We start from the raw sequence: 22,784 nt of genomic DNA on the forward strand, positions 1-22,784 counted from the left end.
TAAATTAATAATTCCTGCCTCAATATGTATATCCAAATAAAATGAATAGTGAGTAATGTGTAATCCTTGATCATCAGAAGCTCCACATATGTTTCACTGAATTAATTTTCTTTGTCTTACCTGGTCAAACATAGATTTTGTATTTCTTGCGTTAGGGATTGAAGACAGAACACCTCATGCTATAAGCCCGTTCTAACCGCTAAATATTCATTAGGTACCTAATATTATTATGTAAATAGTATATCACTTTCGGAAAGACGTGATTGAAGTCCACAATGACAATATTTGCTAGGTATATTTGACGGTAATATACAATTTTAACAATAAATCATTCGAATGCTTAAACATAACTTCAATGAAATATGTAGCGATAGAATATTTGATTTAATTATTTAACCAACGCAACGTAATTGCTACTGAAAAGATATTAATAATGTTACTCCAATTTAATGTTCATAGGTAACATTTTATCGAAATGGAATAAACGTTAGGAATTTGTTAAATTTCACATAATTACGCAAAATTTTCATCCAGCAGAAATGTTCGAAATGAATTAATTGTTGATTATATAATTAAGTGATATTAGTGTAAAGCTGTATTGATTTATCTTTATATAGTCAGGTCGTTCGGATTAAGCATAATTATTGTACTGTAGGTAATAGGTAGTATATTCATTTTGCCTATGTGTTGAGATTCATACTTCTATAAAATGTTTTTAAAAGTAGATATACATATTATTACATATTTAAACGAATAAACAAAAAAAAAATATTTGCATTTTTCTTTACTACTAGCTTCATCACACGGCTTCTTTGAACTAATCCAGAAAAAAATAAAGCAGGTATGTTTGCAAAAGTGAACCAAGCATGATGACGATAATTGATCATTTGTCAAGAGATATAATAATAAGCCACAAGAGATGAAGTCTGAAGGAAATAGAGGAAGAAATAAAAGAAAAATTCATTGGTAAATTCTTTATTTGTTAAACACATTCAGTTATAATTTCAACATTTAATACTGAGATATTACAATTATATTTTGATGTTCATCATTCCAAATATTTGGTACACATATTTGGTTAAATTATATTGTCACATATTTTATTCCTTGTCATATAACAAGTTGTATAAATATTAAAGAATAAGCATAGCTACTAACACATTGTTCGTTACTATGAAAACACCTTATAAGCTATTAATTTCGTCTTTTAATCAAATTTTATCGATTCATATCCATCCAATCTCATACAATAATAAACGACATAAAATTCAATAATGGTTAATTAAATATGATACATATCAGATAATTATTTAATGTATCAATGCCATTTAATATAATAACTACAAATTCGCTTTATAGACATCCTTGTATCTATTTATAGAAACATATCATATATTGCAAAAATGGCTCGTAAAACTGTTGAAATAGGATACGCAGATAGATAGTACATTTCTTAAAAAAGTTTAAAAATGATAGGAGTCGAACGTGATGTACTTTCGGTAGGTTCTAAATTATTAATTTAAACTATAAATATAACTTACACAAATTATGTACACTTAATGATAATAATTAATTGTATGTCAGTTTCAAATGCACCACAATTTATAAGCACATCCATACGTATATACATTAAAATAATTTAAGGTCGAGAAATATTGTATGACTTATCATAATGTTATAAACGCTTAAACTAAATAGTACTATAGTAGTTACCTAAGATGGAATATTTTTGCAGACAATAAATATATTGTGTAAGATAATCGAAGATAAATAATATGGAATGTAATATGTCTAAGACAAAACAGATTTATAATAAAATCTGAATAAATATTTGAAATATTTAATTTTGTTAAATAAAATGATTTCCTCGTTCCAAAGGCACACCGCAAAACGTATAACAAGAGAAATATATATTTACGTAAATAAATACTTTTAAATTTGACTAAACTTATACATTAGATACATTTTTTAATTATTAAATATTACATTTTTATAATTGGACCAACTCTGATAAGAACAAGCATAACTAAATAGTATTTTATAAAAATAAAGTGACGGCGGATGGATGGAAAGGTGAAATTAGTGAGGTCATGACTTGACATTTTCAGCGACCTATGTCCAAACTAGAGAAATTGCTTTCGTGGCCCTTGGCTCGAAAATAGGCGCCATGACTTGTACCTAAATATCCACTGAGAATGAACAAAGTTTTTTCAACCTTTGTTCCAAGAATTACGTTAGATAAATGTACCAATCAATTAAAACTTGGCAGTGGTGGCTCATCTTACGTACGTTTTTGATTGAGTATTTTTTCTCATATTAGATTTAGGGCCGATTTTTCAATGCTTGGATAAAATTTATCCGTCCAATAAAGTATTACACGATAATATTTAAATGTCATGTAAACTGTCAAATACGGGCAATTAGAATACGTTTTTAATATGGTAGTTTTATACATTATTCGACGAATAAGTTTTATCCAAGCATTGAAAAATCAGCCCTTAGTGACTTACTTCGATTGTTTGGTTATAATGAGTTCATGACAGGTATAATATTTAATCTAGGCAAAGAATTATTTACCAGTCATATTATTCCTATTATTAAATGTTATTTTGCACACAAATATATGATACTTGATAAATTCGATATCTATAGTTAACAGTTATGTCATTATTGTAGGGATATAAGGAGTCTCAAAAATGGTACATATTTATAGCAAATAGAAAATTAATTTTGGATGAACCTAAAAAAAATGTTTTGCCCATAATTTCAAAAACTTAAGTGTCGTAAGAGGCAGTCGGCAATTAGTGAAAACACAAATGTATTGAATTTTATAAGAATTCAAATGCAATCCATAAAAGTATAAATTCCACAATCTTTTATTGACGGGAAGATAACATTGGTAATGTTTAAGTTCATCGGTAATACATGATCAGTACTTTCTAAAAACAGCAGATTTATCAATCCAAAACCGAAAATAACGCATTAAATTTATAAAAATGTACATAATATTATTAATTCGAAATATAAAGATTATTGCGTTTTCCCGTCGGTTGATAGACCTGCCGTATTTTTAACTTTATTATAATCATACACGTATTTCTGAAATTCGAACATAATTTTAATATCCTTGCCGTTACAAAATTGACATCAATATAGCCACAACTAAAATTGAATTTTTAATCAGCTCGAGCGTTGCAAGCGCGTTGAACGTCGCTCGTAACCATAAATAAATAAAAAGTGGCTCATACGCTTGGTATAAAGGTACGATTCGTTTGCGCGAACCTAGTCATAAACCAGCGCAAACGAATCGCACTCATAACAAGGAACAAAAAATCCTAAATTGTCATAGCGTAAAAACATCCTAATTCTCTAGAATCCTAACGAATAGGAAGGAAAGCGCTAGTACGGTAGCGGAGTGAGCGAGTGGGGACACGGCGCCGGTCGCGCGGATGTCGCTCTCGAGCACGAACGGCTCGTCGATGACGTGTATGATGCCGTTCGTGCACTCCACGTCCGGGCGGAACACGTGGATCCAACGACCGTTCCATTCCACGTAGTAATCTGCGATTGACACCCAATTATAGTGGTCATTTGCAGATCGGGTGACAAGATAGTGTATGTTGAGGTGCTAAGGCTTGTACTCAGTGTAAACATTTGTCTAGCAACTGTTGAATCAACATGTTGCTGGCAACACTACGTATAGCAGAGTTGATATAGACAATTTGAAAAGTGGCAACACTGTATGGTAAAAATTTGATAACGGCTTATTGAAAAATTCTGGTTGGAACGAGAAGATTTAAGTTTCCAGCAACATTCTAGCTCATCATCTTAATGTTAATCAACTATTGCTTAAGAAATATTTTCCATGAATACGAGGCTTAAGACACAATGTGAAACTAACTTTAGTTAAAAATGCATGCTAAAAGCAATCGTCATTTTTAGTTAGACAACGGATCCAGCAACTCGATTTATGTCATGCAATAGGTGATGTTTCGAAAATGAAAACTTTACAGTTCGTTTAAAACACTTAATTTAAATTTCCACTCTGTTGATTCAAGGTGTAGTAAACCATACAAATAATTAAGTAAGCACGTTTCAAACTACTATACAATTTTTAATTTCAAAACATGTGTAGGTAATTTTGTGCAAAATGCCCATTGAATACTTTTGCAAAGGTGAGCTCAAAATATCCAATACACCTATTCACTATAACAATACACAAAAATGCATCCTTCATGAAAGTAACCCTCATGAAAATTACTTAAGCGTGAAAATTACTCTCATTAGAGTTATCTGACTTATCTAACACTAATGAGTGACCGGAACCGGAGTTTGCTAGTTACGCGAGAAAGTCACGCAAAGTCACTTGAAAACTGATCGCTAACATCTCAACAGAAGGGGATATTTGAGGCTTTAACGACGTAAAAACTGTTTATATCTGGACAATCTAAAAAGGTAAGGAACACTTTGGATCAGCCACAATCGATACCTGGCATCTTAAAAGATTGGCGTGTTGTGTGTCTTGTTACTATGTATATTTTAGTTATTTTTTTTTACATATTTTAGCTTCAGAATTACATCTTTTAAATGTTAGCAGAAAAGTTATATTTAGTGTCACAACTCCATATTGAGATGTGGCAAATAAGCTTTATTGCGGATAGTTTATAGATCACGGATTAACTTCACTAATCACTTAATTAGTTAGTTCGACGGGTTCTAAACCCAATTTGGCAGTAAATGGATAATTTCAATTCAAATTGAAACTGCTACTTCTCCTATTCATCAGTGATCTATAAATCATGACCTAAAATATAATCCCTTTGCGTATAATGCTTAAAAATTAAAATGTCTATGGTCAGGGTTATGTTTCACATAAATAGATTCAGAATAGAATATGTACAATTCTACATCTATGTAGGTAGGTAATAATAGCATTTTTCAAACTTATTTTTTGTATAGGTTTGTTAAAGCCTGGCCAGCGAACGTGGAAACACTTTGGGAACATTAAAACTGCAAGAATGGTCAATTTACTACACTATACAATGATTTATGCGGTTTTGTTTCTGACAGATGCATGTTGAATTTTTTACATTAATACAAAAAAAAGGCACTGCTCCAAAATTTTCATTCAATTTGTAATACTAAATAACCATAGAAATCTAAATAACAAGACACATAGAAGTGCTATAATGTCATAATTCGTATGAAAACCGCTGTCGCCAAAATCAACACATTTAAACCGATATCTAAACAGTACACACAAGTAAACTATGCCTTTTATTGGACAGCTTGATTTTAGTGAAAACTAACTTAACTATTAAATTAAGCTTTTGAATATGTATCCTAACGCACGAATTTACGGTTTATTTTAGAATAACATCCCTAAGTATATGAGACTTTTTGCTCCAATATGAACAAACGTGATAATAAGAATGGTCGACTGTGACATTCATTGTTATTTCGATTACTATGGTGACACTCGTAATACTTGTAAAAATTTGGAAAATCCAAAAGTGCACGCCTCATAATTTTTTTTTAATAAATATTTATTAATTATTATTTTTTGTTTATTTAATAACAATTAAACCACATCGTATCAGACCCTGAAAAATGAAAGGGTTCTATTCCTGAGCATACTCAAGCGTAAGAGAAAAAAAAAGACTCGATTAGTAAAGTATTTCGGTCGCTATCGTGTTAACAAGAAAAAGGATCCGCACATACAGACACACGGACGTCCAAGACAGAACTTTTTTAAACTGTTTTTTAACTAGTTTAAATAACAATAAAACCGGCCAAGTGCGAGTCGGGCTCGCGCACAAAGGGTTCCGTAGCAGCAAATATAATAAATTACAGTTAAATCAACCTATCTCAAAAACTATAAGAGATACTTTGATCAAACCAAAAATCGTTGAAAGAGTTAATTAGCATGCATCACCTCTATTTTTTTTAGAATTTTATACCCCGTAGTTATAAAAATAGAGGGGGGGGACATACTTTTTACGACTTTGAGAGCTGATATCTCAAAAACCGTTCACTTTAAGAAAAATGTTTTTTAGAAAACTTTATATCATTTTAAAAGACCTTTCCATTGATACCCCACACGGGTATGTACATCGAAAAAAAAAATTTCATCCCTCAGTTACATGTATGGGGGGCCCCACCCCCAATTCTTTTTTTTACTATTTAGTGTCATATTTTTGTAGCGGTTCATACAACACATATTCCCATCAAATTTCATCACTGTAGTACTTATAGTTTCCGAGTAAATCGGCTGTGACAGACGGACAGACGGACAGACGGACAGACGGACATGACGAAACTATAAGGGTTCCGTTTTTGCCATTTTGGCTACGGAACCCTAAAAATGACATCAAAAATATTATGAATGTTAAAAATAGTGTTTTTTCTTAATATGTGTGTGTATGTATTATCTTACAAGTGCAATGTATGATACATAAAGACATTTTAAGTTTGAAAAATCAGATGTTTTGCGCGAAGTGACAGTAGTACCCACCTCAACGCTTCGCTTATGAGGCGTGCAATATTCTATAATTTTAAGGAAAAACGGCATTATTTCTAAAAAAAAATATTTTCCGATGAAATATTATTCCTTTATAAGTATAATTACAACTTGTGGAAGAATTTCCGCAATGGGAATTGCTGAAACACACCATGTATACACTCATACGTCTCCAGAGCAACTGAACAGTGACGAATGCACTGGTGATGTGAAAATCACCTGAGTGGCGACAAGGTCACGCACGCTTACGACTTCTAGTGTCTTGTTATTTAGATTTCTATGTAAATAACACATTTATTCTAGTTAACAAGTGACTATTGAAGCTAAAGTAGGAGTTATGGGTTCGTGCCCAGAACTAAGTCCTAGATGAATTTATGTTATCTCCATGTAGTCTTAGATATTACTTAAGTTCAGGTAAATATTTTTAGGCTTCTAATGTTATAACTTTTTCAATTGTTAATGATGACTACCATTCATTACTTTTAATAAAAGATGCATTTTTGAGTGTTATGAGGATTTTCCCAGGACGTTCTCTTTTTTGGCATAAGGGTTTGCATTTGTGTAATTTGTATTGTATAGGTTCACTTATTATTTACTCATTGCATTTTTTTAAATTTTATTGCCATGTTCAGCCAAATAAGTAAGACTTGGGATTCATTGGTCCAACGATAACGGTAACGGAAGTAAGATAAAAACAGGCAATGATTTAAATTTAGACATGTCACGAAATTCCCTGCCCCTTGTTAAACATTGTCACATTTCGTGAAATTCCTTCACCTCGAAACATGTGATGTAATAATTTATGAATGGTCCAATTTTGTTAGTAAACATTTATTCAATTAATATTGCACGGGATGGACTATACTATAAAAAACAAAGAATATATTACACATGATAGCAATTTATTTACCTAATGTATTAAATTTGTAAAATTGTCATCTGTGTTTCGTGTTTTTATTAACCGACTTCAAAAAAGGAGGAGGTTCTCAATTCGACAGTATTTTTTTTTTGTATATTTGTTACGCGATTACTCCGGCAATTATAAACCGATTTGAATAATTCTTTTTTTATTTGGTAGGTCATACGTCAGAGGTGGTCCCATTGTCACCAGGTCAGGATCTGATGATGGGATCCTGGGAAAATCGAGGGAAACCCTCAAATTTTGTAGGCATATACACTGTTTATCAGAAATTATTTAAATTTGTACATATAGGTATAGTCTTGAAGTCGGTTTTTGTTTTTTTTCTAAAAAATTACTTTATTTGTACTTATTATGATTGTCAGTTGTAAAATGTTATTTTTTGTGAATAAATGTTTATGTCACTTGTATAAAGTGTGTGCACTCACTCTTGTCGGACTCCTTGACGCGCAGGCGCAGCGGGTCGCGCGCGGTGGGCAGCACGAGCGGGTGCGTCTCGTTGGCGAGCAGCTTCATGTCCGACACCGCGTACGCGCGCCCCGCGCGGATCAGGTGCCGCTCGAGGATCTGCTGCGTCTGTACCGCGAGACGAGTGTTCATATAGTGCGGTTATATCAGCTGTTTCATTAATAGCCTAGGCTGTTTACCGCCTGATCCCGCCTGATTGAACCGGTGCCTTATCTATCAGCCGTATCATTTAATTATATAACAAACTACGCCCGCCCGCGCAGTTAAAGAAAAACCCGCATAGTTCCCGTTCCCGTGGGATTTCCGGGATTGCGTCGTTTTCCCGGGATAAAAAGTAACCTATGTCCTCTAGGATATCAAAATATCTCCATACCAAATTTCATGAAAATTGGTTCAGTAGTTTAGGCGTGATTGAGTAACAGACAGACAGACAGAGTTACTTTCACATTTATAATATTAGTATGGATTTAGTTAAGTCTCTGCTACTGTACTTTGGCATTGGCCATCAAGGAGGTTTTATTGGGTAATAATCTCCCACATACCCTACTTTTCCCTAAAAATATGAAGTAGGTACATTTTGCAGATATCCTTCCCGCTAACTAAAAAAAGGCTATTGATGAAATGGCTTATTGAAATAGAACAGACATACAGAACCAACTATGACACGTAAATAGGTCGGAGGTCCGTATTTTTCTTCCACACCCTTCCCAATCCGTTTATTTAATCCTATATTCGCCAATCCTCACCTTATTTAGTTAAATTAAAAAGAAACGAAAGGTTGAATTTTCAAACAATGAATTGAAATTGACATGACTAAAGCTTATGTCCAGCAGTGGACAAATGTAGGCGTAAATGATGATGATGATGATGATGATGAATTGAAATTGAATTTTAATACACAATATCTAATATGTTAACGGGATAAATAGCTGCCGGCAAACAGCTACGTAGCAAAGCATTACACATTTCACAATACAAAATATGTCATGATTTATTTGCAATACATATCTGCGACAGAAAATTATGAACAACTTTAGAGAATTTATATATTTGAAAATGGGTAGAAAGCGACATAACTTCAAGTCGATTAAATAAATGGAACGTGTCGGTTCGGGTGCGTATCAGAATTTGGAAAATTATTAAAATACCAAAACTCCGAAACTGTTCATAACGCCGAACTTTCGATCTCGCTCCTCGATAGACCCGCATTATTAAACGCAATTTTATAATGTATGTGAATTTATATACACGGTGATCCAGATTCCAGAACACATACTTTTTAATATACAAAGTGTAATCCAAGTAATTCAGTAAATGTTAAAATGCTATCAAAACATAAACATAGGTTTTCTTAATTATACGTTAACTTGCTATTAAAATTTAAAACTGATAGTAATTTAAACATACTGTTTTCATCTTACTAGCAAATTTTCCTATACCAAGCTATTAGCGTCGTACGATAGCGGCTTCTTCCACTTAAAATTAAATTAATAAACAGTGTCTCCGCTTGCTTCAAAATATTCTCTGGTTTCCTCAGTTTACTTACATTTACATTTATACAGTAAGAAAATATAATACTAAATGGAAAATGTAATACAATTTCGATATCGATAAAACGCGGAAACATTAATTCCACTAATTTGCTTACGAACCTACATCTCAATATAAACGATAGAAATTACCGTCCTGTAATTTTCATGAAAATTGGATCTTTGTATTTCAAGGCAATTTAATTGTTGGTTTAGGTTCCAGTTTGTTTAAGAGATATTATTATTACTTTTATTATCGAATTATTAGCTTTTTTACTTAATAATTGAATAGCGATTTGACCTATAAAAAATAATTTTTAGAATATTATACTTACGTAGTAACCGAAATCTTCTTTAAATAGAGCATTGTAAGCTGAAGGGTGTTTAATTTGGAACTTGAGCCAAGCGTGATCCCGCGGCACGAAGTATGTGTAGCGATGCTCCAAGTCGTTGAGCTGGTGGTTGAACATCTGCCGCTTGCCAAGGTTGTAAGTGATACTAGAATCATATGGAATAAGTTGTTATGACACTTTTGTATGAAGTAGTTGAGTTGCAATCACGTAAAAAAGAATTTACGCAATAATGTAATTAATATTCATAGTAAAAGGGCTATGAAAACTTCGAGGATTGATAAATTCTAGTAAAAATACGTCATTCTTTAAAATTAAGTGCAATAAATATTTCATCTTGAATCTAACAGCCTAATTTAAATTTATGGAGCCGTGTAAGTTAAAAAGTATACCAAAGATACAATGACGAAATTGAACCTTTTTAAGGGATTTTACAGCGATTTTATTATTTATCACGTTTTGAACGCTTTAAAGCAATCCTGGCCGTCTGCAAGACCATACCAAACCGGGAAAAACTAAAATTAAACCCAAGAAAATACTTATTTCTATGGTACATATTTGATTTGCGTATTCAGCATAGGACTATAATAAATGACAATAATTATTATTCAATTAAGAAAAATACTGCAGAAATTATGAAACCAAATACATAGTAAGTATTCCTTTCTTGGTGAACCAACGCTCTTTTATGAAAAATTATTCAACAAAAATGAATTTTTATATTCTTCACGGTACTTGGTAGTCTAAGTTATAAAATACACTACCTACGGACTGCTGTAAAATTATCATAAATTATAATAACTTTTCCATAAAACTTGAAATAAAACTATTTTTTTATTATTATCTGAAACACTTCTCTATAATATTATGCTTCTACGAGAATACAATTTTGGTTCATCACATCGCAAAATATATTCGAAACAGCGGGAAAATTTCGTTGTATAAATGAATTAACAGAATTGTTAATGATTGTGATTATTATGAATGTTTATTATTCAACGAAAACGAATTTCGATAAAGCGATGGCTTTTCTTTTCATCAATACATTTTCATTCAGCTGGATCCTACGTTCAATCAAACTTTAATTATTTTGTGTGTTATTTTATATTATATTATACTGCATTATGTTAAATTTTTTGTTTTGTCTTTATTTCTATCACGATAAAATAAAGATAAGAACATTTCAATTTTCATTATATTTAGGAAATAGATATCTAGACAAATGTTTGAAAACCGTATAAAGTTCGCAAAACCGACGCTGTGACAATCATTAATATTGATATTATTCGTGTCTGGATAGAAAATAGTTCAAGTATTATGACGCTTGCATGCTTATAAGTTATACCGATGGAATCAATAAACATTTCAAACAATATGCAATAGAATAGAATCGAAACAATGCAGTTGAATGACTAAAACCATTTGGTTTTATCAGGACTACTTTAAAATGTAGACGTAGGATTTCCTCTTACAATTTCTACGACGCGCGGATTGCTTTTATCCATTTTAAGAATACTTTGTAAATTTTGAATAGTTATTTGTACCCAGATAAAGAACAAATACTTCAGTAAAAATCAAACTGATTCTTAGTTCTAATACCTGCACAGCAGGGTCTTTTATTTCATCTACGACCTTCATAATATCTTTTATATAAATTGGCGTAAAAGTTGGTGATTTCCGAGACGTCGTTAACATTTAATAATGTAGTCTCCATAAAAAGCCAAAACTAAGCCTACGTAAAGACAAGACTACTTTCTCATTTAAAAAGGTCTGTTTTGTTTGCCTTTGAAAGTTAAGCCTATAATATTGGGTATATAGTAAATGTCCTAAGTCAAGAATATACCTACCTAAAATCATTATTTCAGGATTATTCAAACTTAACCTTTTTAGCAAATTTTTAGCTAGAAAGATTTTTATTCAGTTGCTTTTCATTCAGCGAAGACCAATAAATAAATCGAACTAAAATTAATTCAAATCTGTTCAGCCGTTCTTGAGTTTATTTTATAGATATTGATATATCAGTGTCATTTTAAATATTTCATAGATTTTACTTTCCCCGCTTTTGTATCGGCATCCAATGCTGATATCGGATCGGATATTCTAAAACTTCTGATTTACAGAACTTATTTAAAAATTGACAATAGGCTGGTACACACAGAACAAGCAATCTCGCGAGGCATTTTCTGCACGGGGCTGTTCACACCCAAGCGGTAGCATTAAGCGCTTTCCTCGGCAAAGCCACGTCTACAGAATTGCTTTGCAAAACAGCTCAGTATGTGTAGACCCGCCTAATAATTTGAAAGCCTGGAATTAATACAAATTGCAATGTTTATCCTTCACCATACACTAAAGCTACTCACTTGAGCATTGGGTCCGTCTTCATCTTATCGAACACTGTAGTATAGGGCACACCGAGCACTCTATCGATGATGTGCACGAACCCATTGGTAGCGGCGATGTTCGGTTGTGTGACCGTCGCGTTCACCCCGCCCCCCTCCACTGTGAGCGTCTGGTTCGTGCGAGACTCCAGCACGTTGAAGTAGAGATACTTACGGGGCAGAGCGGTTGGCGCTTGGTAGATCTGGCGGGAAGGTTTTTTTTTTAATCGGCAAAAGGAGGTTGGTTATATTTTTTTTTATTGGCTTTTAGAAAGGAGGTCTTATAATTGTATAATATGTATTTGTTTTCAGTTGGATTATAATGGGGATTAAAACCAGGGTACTATGATGTCTTAAAGCTGTATTAATTCCTGTGTGGAATTACAAAGCTATATAGATCGTCATAAGTTTCTCACACTGGGAATGAGCTTTAAGACATCATCATAACCCTCCAGGTTGGAAGAACTAGGGTTGAAACCTTGACACCTTGTGTGCTAGAGGTTTTAGCGCACACGTGCCGATCGATAGTTACGTTATTTTCTTAAAATGTTTAGTGTTTACTTTTTAATAACACGATTTAAATGTATATATAAAATAAATTAAAAATGAAAGCAAAGAGAGCCTATGTGGATTTTTATTATTTTATAGAGAAATTGGATTCATAGGCGGGATTAGAAGCCAGGCAATTAATCACGACTTACAAATGAAGGTCAGTCTGCAGCCGTAGTAAGCGTCTTACTAATGGAATTTAAACTATTTATTTTGTTCATTCTATTTGATGGGATATCACAGACAACTTTCAAGAATTGATATTAAAGGATTCAAATCCAGCTCTTCTATGGACATCTATTCACATTTTATATACTCCTTTTGTATTTTTCCCTCAAGCCTAGTTTTAAAAGCAAGCTCTAACTATTGGGTTTCCGCTTCAACATCAAAGTTCGTCACAAACGACTATTTCATGCTTCAATTGAATCAATATGTAAACTAGAACTTGAGGTATTCAGAACAGATCTGTGGGACATGAAACGTGCAACACAGACGGACAATACACCTAAATTGACAACGATGATAGACATGCTCATTGCTCACTGCATACTGTATTACCTTACTCTATTACCATAACAATTCAACGGTTTATTATTTAATAGATGATTACATTTAATTTGAAATAAAGTAAAACTGTTATGTGAAAACTCTTTAATGGGTAGTAAATAATTGAGGATATAATTGACCATTCTGCGTTCGTTAAATACTGCTTGGCCGCAAATTATTATACTTAAAGTAGAATAAGTTTATATTTATTTGTAAAAAAAAATAATAATAATAATAAACCGTTTCGCTACACACTTTTTCTTTATAATAACTTAATAGAATTGGGTAATTAACTATACCTTAAACAACACTTAAACAACAACATTTACAACATAATTAACATATCAACAACAACATCACGGTCCTTAACATACATTTTCAGGAAGCTATTCCGTTCAGCAGCAATTCGAAAACAAGTTGTTTATTGTTAATTTGTTAAGCAGAAATATTATCTAGAAACTAGATGAATAAATAAATAAATGATTAGGTACCTAGGTTTTTAACCTTACTCTGAAATTATAAAAAATGTGAAAAAAAAATCGCCACAGCCTTCAGTTATGTTTTCAGGATATAGAGATATGTTTGTATATTTTGATGAGCAATAAAATATATAATGTAGAATTAAAAGCATGTTACATATTAAAAATTAGATCATAAAACATGTAAACCTGGCAACTCATATAATGTATTAAAATTCAATTAAATTCACTGACCTGATTCATGTTATTGTGGATTATGACGTCCATCGGTAATCGCTCGCGAACCAAATGCAGGCTTAAAATTTCTCGAAGCTTCTGGTGGTTTCTGTTAGAGAAAAAACTTAAATTTAATAACTGTTCTTTTTTAAGGAAGTCCTTAAAAAAGTAACATGTAAGTTGTTGCGGTGAATATAAAGGTTATGAATAATATTCGACTCTACTTTTCTAAATTGATCAAATCCAACATGTTGCTAACATAATATGTAATTTTCTTGCATACTTCGTCCTGTATTTTACTGTAGTGATAGAATGTAAACAAAACATTTGAAACATTTTATAGAAAAACAATCTTTTTAATTCAAAATTACACAAGAGCAATGTTTTCGAACATCTATTAATTTCACTGTTGAATGTTTGTTCATACTTCTAACCAAAATCATTTTAAAGAAAGTATAAACAGTCTGTATCTGTAAAACTAAATCGATATTGGAAAGGATCGATAAGTATCACATGAAATCACGCTGATCAAATTTTCATGTAACGTTAGAGGATGGTTGAGAATTAGACTTCATATCAGCGGAGATGAAGCGCACATGATTAGAAAAGAACCTTTAAATGGATTTGCAGCGTGAATGGTGATTGGATTCGGGAATCAGTGCATGATTCACCTACTTTGTCACTAGATTGGCAACGTAGTAATTTGTAGCTGAAAATTGTGTGAAGTCGGATAGGAATTTGTACATTGTTGTATGTTATCAATGTATCATCTTTGGCAATAGAACATGTTGAATAAATAGTTGTTACTTAATTTTTAATTAATTGTAATTTACTTATACCTAATTTCGTATTGCATATTTACGACTCAATTTTAGTGTTTCTTTTACATTTCTCATTACATTCTCATTAGTATAAATTTACTCAGTGTATATATTAAAGAATAGAAAAAAATGGCATGTGATATGACAACAAAAATACTTAGGTATATTATAAAAATAAAATACCTGAGTATATTCTGTACGCTATTCTCATTCCAGGCTTCATTGGAAGGCGCGAACAGCGTGATATCCTTGGCCAAGTTCAACTCGTTCAGAAACTGGTTGTTTGGCCCCAAGTCCATTATGACTTCGTAAAATTTGCACAGCGGCCCGTCTTCTTTTTCCTAAACAAGTAAACCGTTGGCAACTATTTATTTTATGTAATTACTCTTTAAAAGTCGTCTCAGTCTAAACATAAATGAAGCAAGATAACTAGACAGAAAATATATTAGTTAAAACGAAAGATTTTATTGTTTATTAATAAAAACTTGCTATGTAGAGAATGTAATTACACAACAATTTCATTAAATTGAGTAAAGGATTTTATATTTTTTATTTCATAGTAATTAAACTGAGTATTAAATGTAGTTAAGAACCCTTAGCTATAAGAACTGTAAAAAACAATTAGTATTAGGCGGGGACTAAAAAAGTAAGACTAGACTGTTAGACTACAGGCCCGTGTTGAAAAAATTATGGGTCATTTGACCCACCACCTGACCTATCTAGAATGATATAAGAGCATAAAATAATAAGATTCAGCACTATGACGTCACTTGTAAGCTGTCCACCTGAGTGCAGATGAGAATTCGAAGGTTCAGGTAGAGATTTTCTCCCCTTGTCTCCATGATTTTTGTACGGCGTTGCGGAATAATTGATTAAAAGTAGTATAGAAATAGTATGACACAGATGCCGTACAAAATCAAATGACCAAACTTACCCCGGCAACTGTCGAAAAATAAAAATAAATTCCGACTTTGTGGACCACCATTTTTGTACGGCATCTGTGTCATACTATTTCTATACTGCTTTTAAGCCATTATTCCGCAACGCCGTACAAAAATCATGGAGACAAGGGGAGAAAATCTCTACCTGAACCTTCGAATTCTCATCTGCACTCAGGTGGACAGCTTACAAGTGACGTCATAGTGCTGAATCTTATTATTTTATGCTCTTATATTATTCTAGATAGGTCAGGTGGTGGGTCAAATGACCCATAATTTTTTCAACATGGGCCTGTAGTCTATGTATTTTATTTTAATCCTATAAAAATAAAGCAGGGACAAAGTCTTAAATATCGAATAATGGTTTGTCCTTCTATATAAATCCAGTGATTTAAACATTTAACAAGTAATATAAAAAATAAAAATACAATTTTCATCAATAATTAATGATAAAGTTAAAACAACCATAATATTATACATATATAACACGCACATGGAACAAGCATCATTAAATTTTGTACAAACCTTCAATCCCAAATTCATTTTAAACTAACATAAACGAAATGTATACCAAACCTACTAATTGAATTAGCCAGAATTAGCTTTACGCTCATTCGTAAATTACACAAGGAAAACCGTGTTAAAAATATTATGCACTCACTAGGATATTCCTTTTCAACTTTGAATAGAGCTTGGATCATAAAAGATGCATACATTTATCTTCTTACATGTATGATTTATATTTGTGTTAAAATAATATACTACGTGTGAATAAAATATGCTAAACATGCAAAATATACTTACAATGCCCTAAAGTTGATAATTCATGCGGGATCCACGGATGTGCGTAAACATGTGAAAATTTAACTCATATTATTACTGCTCTTAAGTACCAATAATACTAAAACAATATGTTCAATTTTAGCATATATACTGCGGGGCAAACGATATGTAAATTCTTCCAAGCACTTAAAGGGCGGGAATAGGGTTGCCATTTTAAAAACTTATTGGTATAAATTCTTCAGTCGTAATGTCTTATTTATTATTTTCAATAATTTTGTCCTGCCATTTAGGTATATATTATAGTCTTAATTTAATTAAATTCAAACGGAATTGAATGGCATTACAAAAACATCCTCATTTACTCAAACTTAATCGACTCAAAAATTCTCTATGAAATTATATTCCCGCGTGCATTTAAATACTCTGAAAGTGCTTAAGTCCTCTCAACAAGTCCGAGTTCAAGCTCTCTAGGAAGCTTTCGAGAGCTTACTGTTAAAGGATGGCAACCCTACCTTTAAAGTAGCAAGGGCGTGCTCTATCAGGATTTATCAGTCTCACGTCTGTCTAGCTCGGGAAATACAAGTGAAATTGAAACACCATTTGAGATTTTACACGCTTTACAGCATGTACTTGTATAAATGTATCTCATTCTTTATATTCAAATTAAATTATTATATTTTAAAATTTAAAACATAATTGTATATTGTTATAGCGTTACATGATACATATATAAAACATTTCGCAGCGAGTTAAGTGTTTGTTTTACAATGTTACATTATAATCATGTCACGTACTTGTATACTGGCAGTAATGAATGATGAAAGGGGTGGGACTTTAAAGTGGTTTGTATGGAAGGAGATAATGTGATGTTTTACATACAGAAATATATATCGTGGTTACACATTTACCGTTTACCGTGATACAAATTTACCAGTATGCAGCTTTAAATGTTTATTAAATTCTAAAGAAAAAAATATGAATATAAGTATAATAATTTCTGATTAAACCTTGTAAAAGAATATCATATATTATAGGACATTGTTATATATGATTAAACAAATAAATTAAAAAAAAATCGTGTCATCATTTGATTATCTCTTACCTTTTAGCCACAAACGATTGAAACAAGATAAAGTGTAATAGTGTAACAAGTAGAAAAATAAATAATCAAATATACTATTGGGATCGCAAGACGAACACGTAATTAATTATACTTATTTCGCATGGGAGGGTACGAAATCTATTGAACTACGTGCCTACTGGGCAACTTTAGCAGTTTGAGCATTCAACCGCTTACCAAAGTTTCATTTTGCTCCTCAGAGTCACATGCAGACTAAAAACGACAACTTTTCAAACAAAACGACTTATCACTTTTTCATAAGCCAGATCTAAAGTTACCGAGAGGCTTGGCTTTAAAAATAGCCAACTAATTTAATAATTATGTCAATCACGAACCAACTTTAAAACGTGCTCTTTTAAAGAAATATTAAAAAAATTAACAGGACATTACAAGAATAAACATTGAAAAATAAGTAAAGAATCGTTCATTTTACCTTCATAGCCTGGTTTCCATATAATGAAGCCAAAAGGTAACGACAGGTTTCAAAAACTTTGTTATTCAATTACTTTCCAAGACCGCTGGTTTTAAGCGAGAATTAAATAAAGTACAACGATAACAAGATTCTCTAAATTGTACGAGCAACTTGATAATTCAATACAATGGAACAAAACCAGAGTTTCTACATTTTCAGACAATTATATCATAATTTGAAGTGTTTTAAATAATTATGAATTATGATGTCGGTAGGATATTAATTATTATTAATTTTATTATAACAGATATTGAAATGATAGAAAGAAAGTTAATAGAAAATAAGGACGTCGAAAACGAGGACTTACTTTTGAAAATCCATAGATTTTCTGCTAAAGTTTATCAACACCCAAAACTATTTTTACAATACCACAAATTACTAAACAAATTTCTCGTCTTTATATATTATATTCAACTAAAAAATACAAATTTTATTAAAACTATAATTACTGACCTTCAAGAAATCAACGACGGTTGTATCGACCACCATGAGGGGCCGCTGTATGAGATGTACCACTCCGTTCTTGACGGGAATGTTGGCGCGCACTATGTCCGCCATCACCACGCCGCGGCTGTGCTTCGTGTCACCGGCCACCGTGTTGGATTTCACGTATGCTGTAGTGTACTCGTAAATTATGAATTTTTTCAAAGAAGTATTTATATTGAAATTTTCTTTATTAGGTGTGTCCAAGAAGCTTGTATCTAATACACTGGAGATTGCACTATGAACATTAACTTGTAACAAGAAAATATGACGTTGTATGACGCCTGTATGTTTTTTATCCCTTTCACACCTAACTTGGCAAGTTATATTTTCTTGTTACAAGTAAATGTTCATAGTGCAATCTCCAGTGTATTAGATATAAGCTTCTTGGGTGTGTCAATATATTATTTCTTCATGATGTGTTTCAATACGAGGTACGTATAGATAATTGATACGCATGAGGATAAGTGACAAATACAACGTAAATAATAATTAAATGTTTTAAAAAACTTATCATTGACAAGTTCGAATTAAATCTCTGCGTTTTAACTGGGTCAAAATCGAGTCGAAGGGAGTGGTTTACATACAAAACATATGAAAAATTAATATCAACTCGGAAGCTTTTCGATAAATATTTTTTTTTAATCATGTACCAGTTTTTCGGAACGCTGTTATGACATTTAAATTAAAATTCTGTGATAACAGTCGACTTTATTCTAGAAACTGAGTCTAGACATGGATAAAATGGGACGAGGTGCTTCCACGAATTGGATTTCTGCTTTTGTCACATGTTCAAACGTGTGTAGTCTTCTTAACGGAATCGAGTTAGTTTTCTTAGATAAACAAATAGCAATGTTTTGTTACTGAAAATGCAATCCTTATAATTGGAGAAATAATTCTCCATGTAATATAAAATGTTCTATTTCCCAAACAAATTTACAGTATCATGCATAAAATAACAGATACATACTTTGTTACGATCAAACATTACGCTGCTTTGTACATAAAATAAACACTGTAATCTGAAAGAGCTTGCGATGATAATACAAGAGGTATAATACTTCTCTTATTTAGAAATATGAAATGTAAAGTTTAATTTTCTGAGTAACGTTATTTATTCAAATCCTGAGCTGTTTGCATTTCAGCGCGCTATAAAAATTACAAAAACTGAAATAAGTCGGAGGGAAAATTTAACATTCTGCACGCAAGCCCTTGCATGTATATTATTTGAGAGGACATCAAATATTCACTTGGGAGATGATTCTGTGGCTGTTTGATCTCCCGCTTCAATTTCTAAGAGATTCCTTTTAATTGAATAAACACGTTTACTTAATAAATTAACGTTAAGTTAACTTCAACTGCTAAAATATTCAAGGCTTTAGCTGTATTCAATGTGCAGAACTCCATATATCTATCAGTATAATTTAATTTGTAAAACTATTAATTAGTTATGGCTTCGGAAAAGATATTTAGTGATTGATTTGATATAAACAATTCTCAGTATAAGTACCTACCTATTAAGAATTATTTCATAGAAAAGAGAGGTTTTCGTAATTCCACTTTTATTTTCATGGGTCAAAATGTTAAAGCAGGCAATAAAACAGAGTAAGCAAAATTTATAAAACGTTGCGAATCAGTCTGAAAGACAGACGCCTATCGGATTTGTCGACTCAAGTGTAAGGGAAGGTTTAAAGGAAATGTTCTTTAGTAAGCTATATTCATCGGAAAGTACCTATTTTGCGTTACAAGGTAGAAAATAATATTTAAATTAACTATTGTTATTTATATACATTAATTATCCTAGTATTTAATGGATTTTTTCGTAAGGAAAGTTAAGTTTTCGCAACAAAAAAACTAATCTGAAGAGACAAGTTCCTATTTAGTTTATAAACGAATTCTTAAAAAATATTAAAAGAAATTACGTTGTGTTATACTATATTCTACGTATTATTTTGAAAAAAGTAAAGTTCATTCACATTTAAGTAAAATGTAGAAATAGGCCAACCCCGCTTAAGAGTAAGTCCACACGGCGCGTCGCGTCAGCGTTGCGTCGTCGCAACGCAAATATTTGACGCATAGCCGGCCACACGGGCGCTGCGCCATCGCAGCGTTAGGGCGCGGGCACACGATGCGTTGCGGCGCCGCACCGCAAAGATTTCACCGTGTCAGTGGGCACACGAGCGGTGCGGCGCCATAACGTTGTTATGTCGCAGCGGCGTCGTAGCAGCGTTGCACAGCGTGTCCTTCCTTGTGATGCAAAACAACTGAGCGGTGCCGCTCCGACGTCGCACCGCGTTCACCCCTCCCCGCCTCGTCTTGGTGGTTACAAGTCCGGTGCGGCGCCGGAGCGCATCGTGTGACATGCCACAGATATTTCTATGTAAGACGACGCAGCGACACCGCTCCGGCGCCGCACCGCCGCCGCAACGCATCGTGTGCCCCCGCTCTTACTACTACTACAACTGAGCGCTGACACCCCCTCCCGCTTCGTCTCGGGGGCTGCTGTCCGTCACGTGTGCGTTGCGCGCCGCAGCGCGCCGTGTGAACACCTTGGTTATTTGTATGTAAAACGACGCAGCGACAGCGCTACGACGACGCAACGCTGACGCGACGCGCCGTGTGGACTTAGAGCGGGGGCACACGATGCGTTGCGGCGGCGGTGCAGCGCCGGAGCGGTGTCGCTGCGTCGTCTTACATAGAAATATCTGTGGCATGTCACACGATGCGCTCCGGCGCCGCACCGGACTTGTAACCACCAAGACGAGGCGGGGAGGGGTGAATGCGGTGCAACGTCGGAGCGGCACCGCTCAGTTGTTTTGCGTCACAAGGAAGGACACGCTGTGCAACGCTGCTACGACGCCGCTGCGACATAAAAACGTTACGGCGCCGCACCACTCGTGTGCCCACTGACACGGTGAAATCTTTGCGGTGCGGCGCCGCAACGCATCGTGTGCCCGCGCCCTTACTCTAACGTTGAGTTAACAATGTACCTACAATGATTTTAATTAAACTGCCTACATAATATTATGACACTTATATTTCAGTTGCTTATTGTTTTTTGAGGCGGCGTTATCTTTATCTCAAGAGAAATATAATACGCACTTCGTAATTAAGGTTCTGGGTCAAAACCGGCCACTGTGATTAATTGAAAGAAATCAAATAATACAAGATTTCTTTGATGTTCATTAAAAAGTAGTCCTTAACTTTAATGTCATCTTATTTCCTTTTCTAACAAGTTGAAGTAAAAAGTTCAAGCGCCATTCGTGCTTTTTTTTATTAAATCTGGAGCACAGGTCGGAAGAAGCTTTTAGAAAATAAATCTTTTGTGTAGTTTTCATTCTTTGAAAATCGAAAACGTGTTCGTTCGCGGACTCTCATATAAACTAGAGTACCTTAGTCTACAATGTCACGTATGCGTGGTTGTAATTGTATTTACACGTTTAAAGACAGAAATTTGGTGGAAAGCTCCTTCTACTGGTTAAGAAACAACGAATTTAAATTAGGGAAATCAACAAAAGCACAGACTAAACACTAGTTAGGACATAGACTACTAAAAAGTTACCATATGAATTTTTTCCCAAAATTAAAACGAGAGTTTAAGATGCTTCTCAACCAAACCTACCTAGAATAAAATATTTATATACCTACACGCACATTCTTATTCCCGTAAAACATACATAATACATAGCGTGTGTAACTCACTCAGTTCCTCCTTCCCATTCATGGCCGTAGTGAAGGATATGATCACTTTAACATTGTCCCCGAACGCGAGGCTCTCGAACTCCTTGCCGTCGGGGGTAGCGTGCGTGAACAGCACTTGTTGCGGGATCACGTGCCCGTCCACCACTTTACCGTCGATCAGGTCCGAGCGGGTGGTTGGCTGGAATGTATAGAGCTATTCACGTAACGCTGGAAATGTAATATAACTAGTAACCTATTCACGTAGCTTGACACTGGAAATGTACGTAGGTAAAGCTGGCTATTCACTGGTATGTACGTAGCGTGGAAGATTCTTGTTTTAACTGTAGGTACAGTACTCGTCATGTAAAAAGAACGCTGGTTGAAAGTGATGGGGTGTGTTTTGGCATGTATCGAGATTCGAGTTTAGCACGAAAGTTATTTGCTGCTTATTTTATTTTTGAAGTAGACTCTCGAGTCGTGGCTTCGCAACTACATATTATTTGTTAATCTTATACCACCTCATAACACCAAA

The 22,784-nt window shown here is 33.5% G+C and overlaps 1 protein-coding gene across 1 annotated transcript in view; it reads right to left on the reverse strand.

The window, feature by feature from the left end:
• Positions 1–959: 959 nt before the first annotated feature.
• Fas1 (fasciclin 1 Fas1 domain-containing) overlaps positions 960–22,784 on the reverse strand; it is a 75,183-nt gene continuing 53,358 nt past the window's right edge. The window contains exons 6-13 of the mRNA XM_089699741.1: positions 22,274–22,451; positions 18,542–18,702; positions 14,959–15,116; positions 13,973–14,063; positions 12,147–12,367; positions 9,772–9,934; positions 7,868–8,015; positions 960–3,561 (exon numbers count right to left, since the gene is read on the reverse strand). Of these exons, the coding sequence (XP_089555867.1) occupies positions 3,362–3,561; positions 7,868–8,015; positions 9,772–9,934; positions 12,147–12,367; positions 13,973–14,063; positions 14,959–15,116; positions 18,542–18,702; positions 22,274–22,451 (1,320 nt within the window). The 3' untranslated portion in view covers positions 960–3,361. The remainder of the gene's footprint in view (positions 3,562–7,867; positions 8,016–9,771; positions 9,935–12,146; positions 12,368–13,972; positions 14,064–14,958; positions 15,117–18,541; positions 18,703–22,273; positions 22,452–22,784) is intronic.

The sequence above is a fragment of the Colias philodice genome, chromosome 10, assembly GCF_061535455.1.
Source record: "Colias philodice isolate Cphi_HAF_F1 chromosome 10, ilColPhil1 Martin Lab GWU primary, whole genome shotgun sequence".
NCBI classification, from domain to species: domain Eukaryota; kingdom Metazoa; phylum Arthropoda; class Insecta; order Lepidoptera; family Pieridae; genus Colias; species Colias philodice.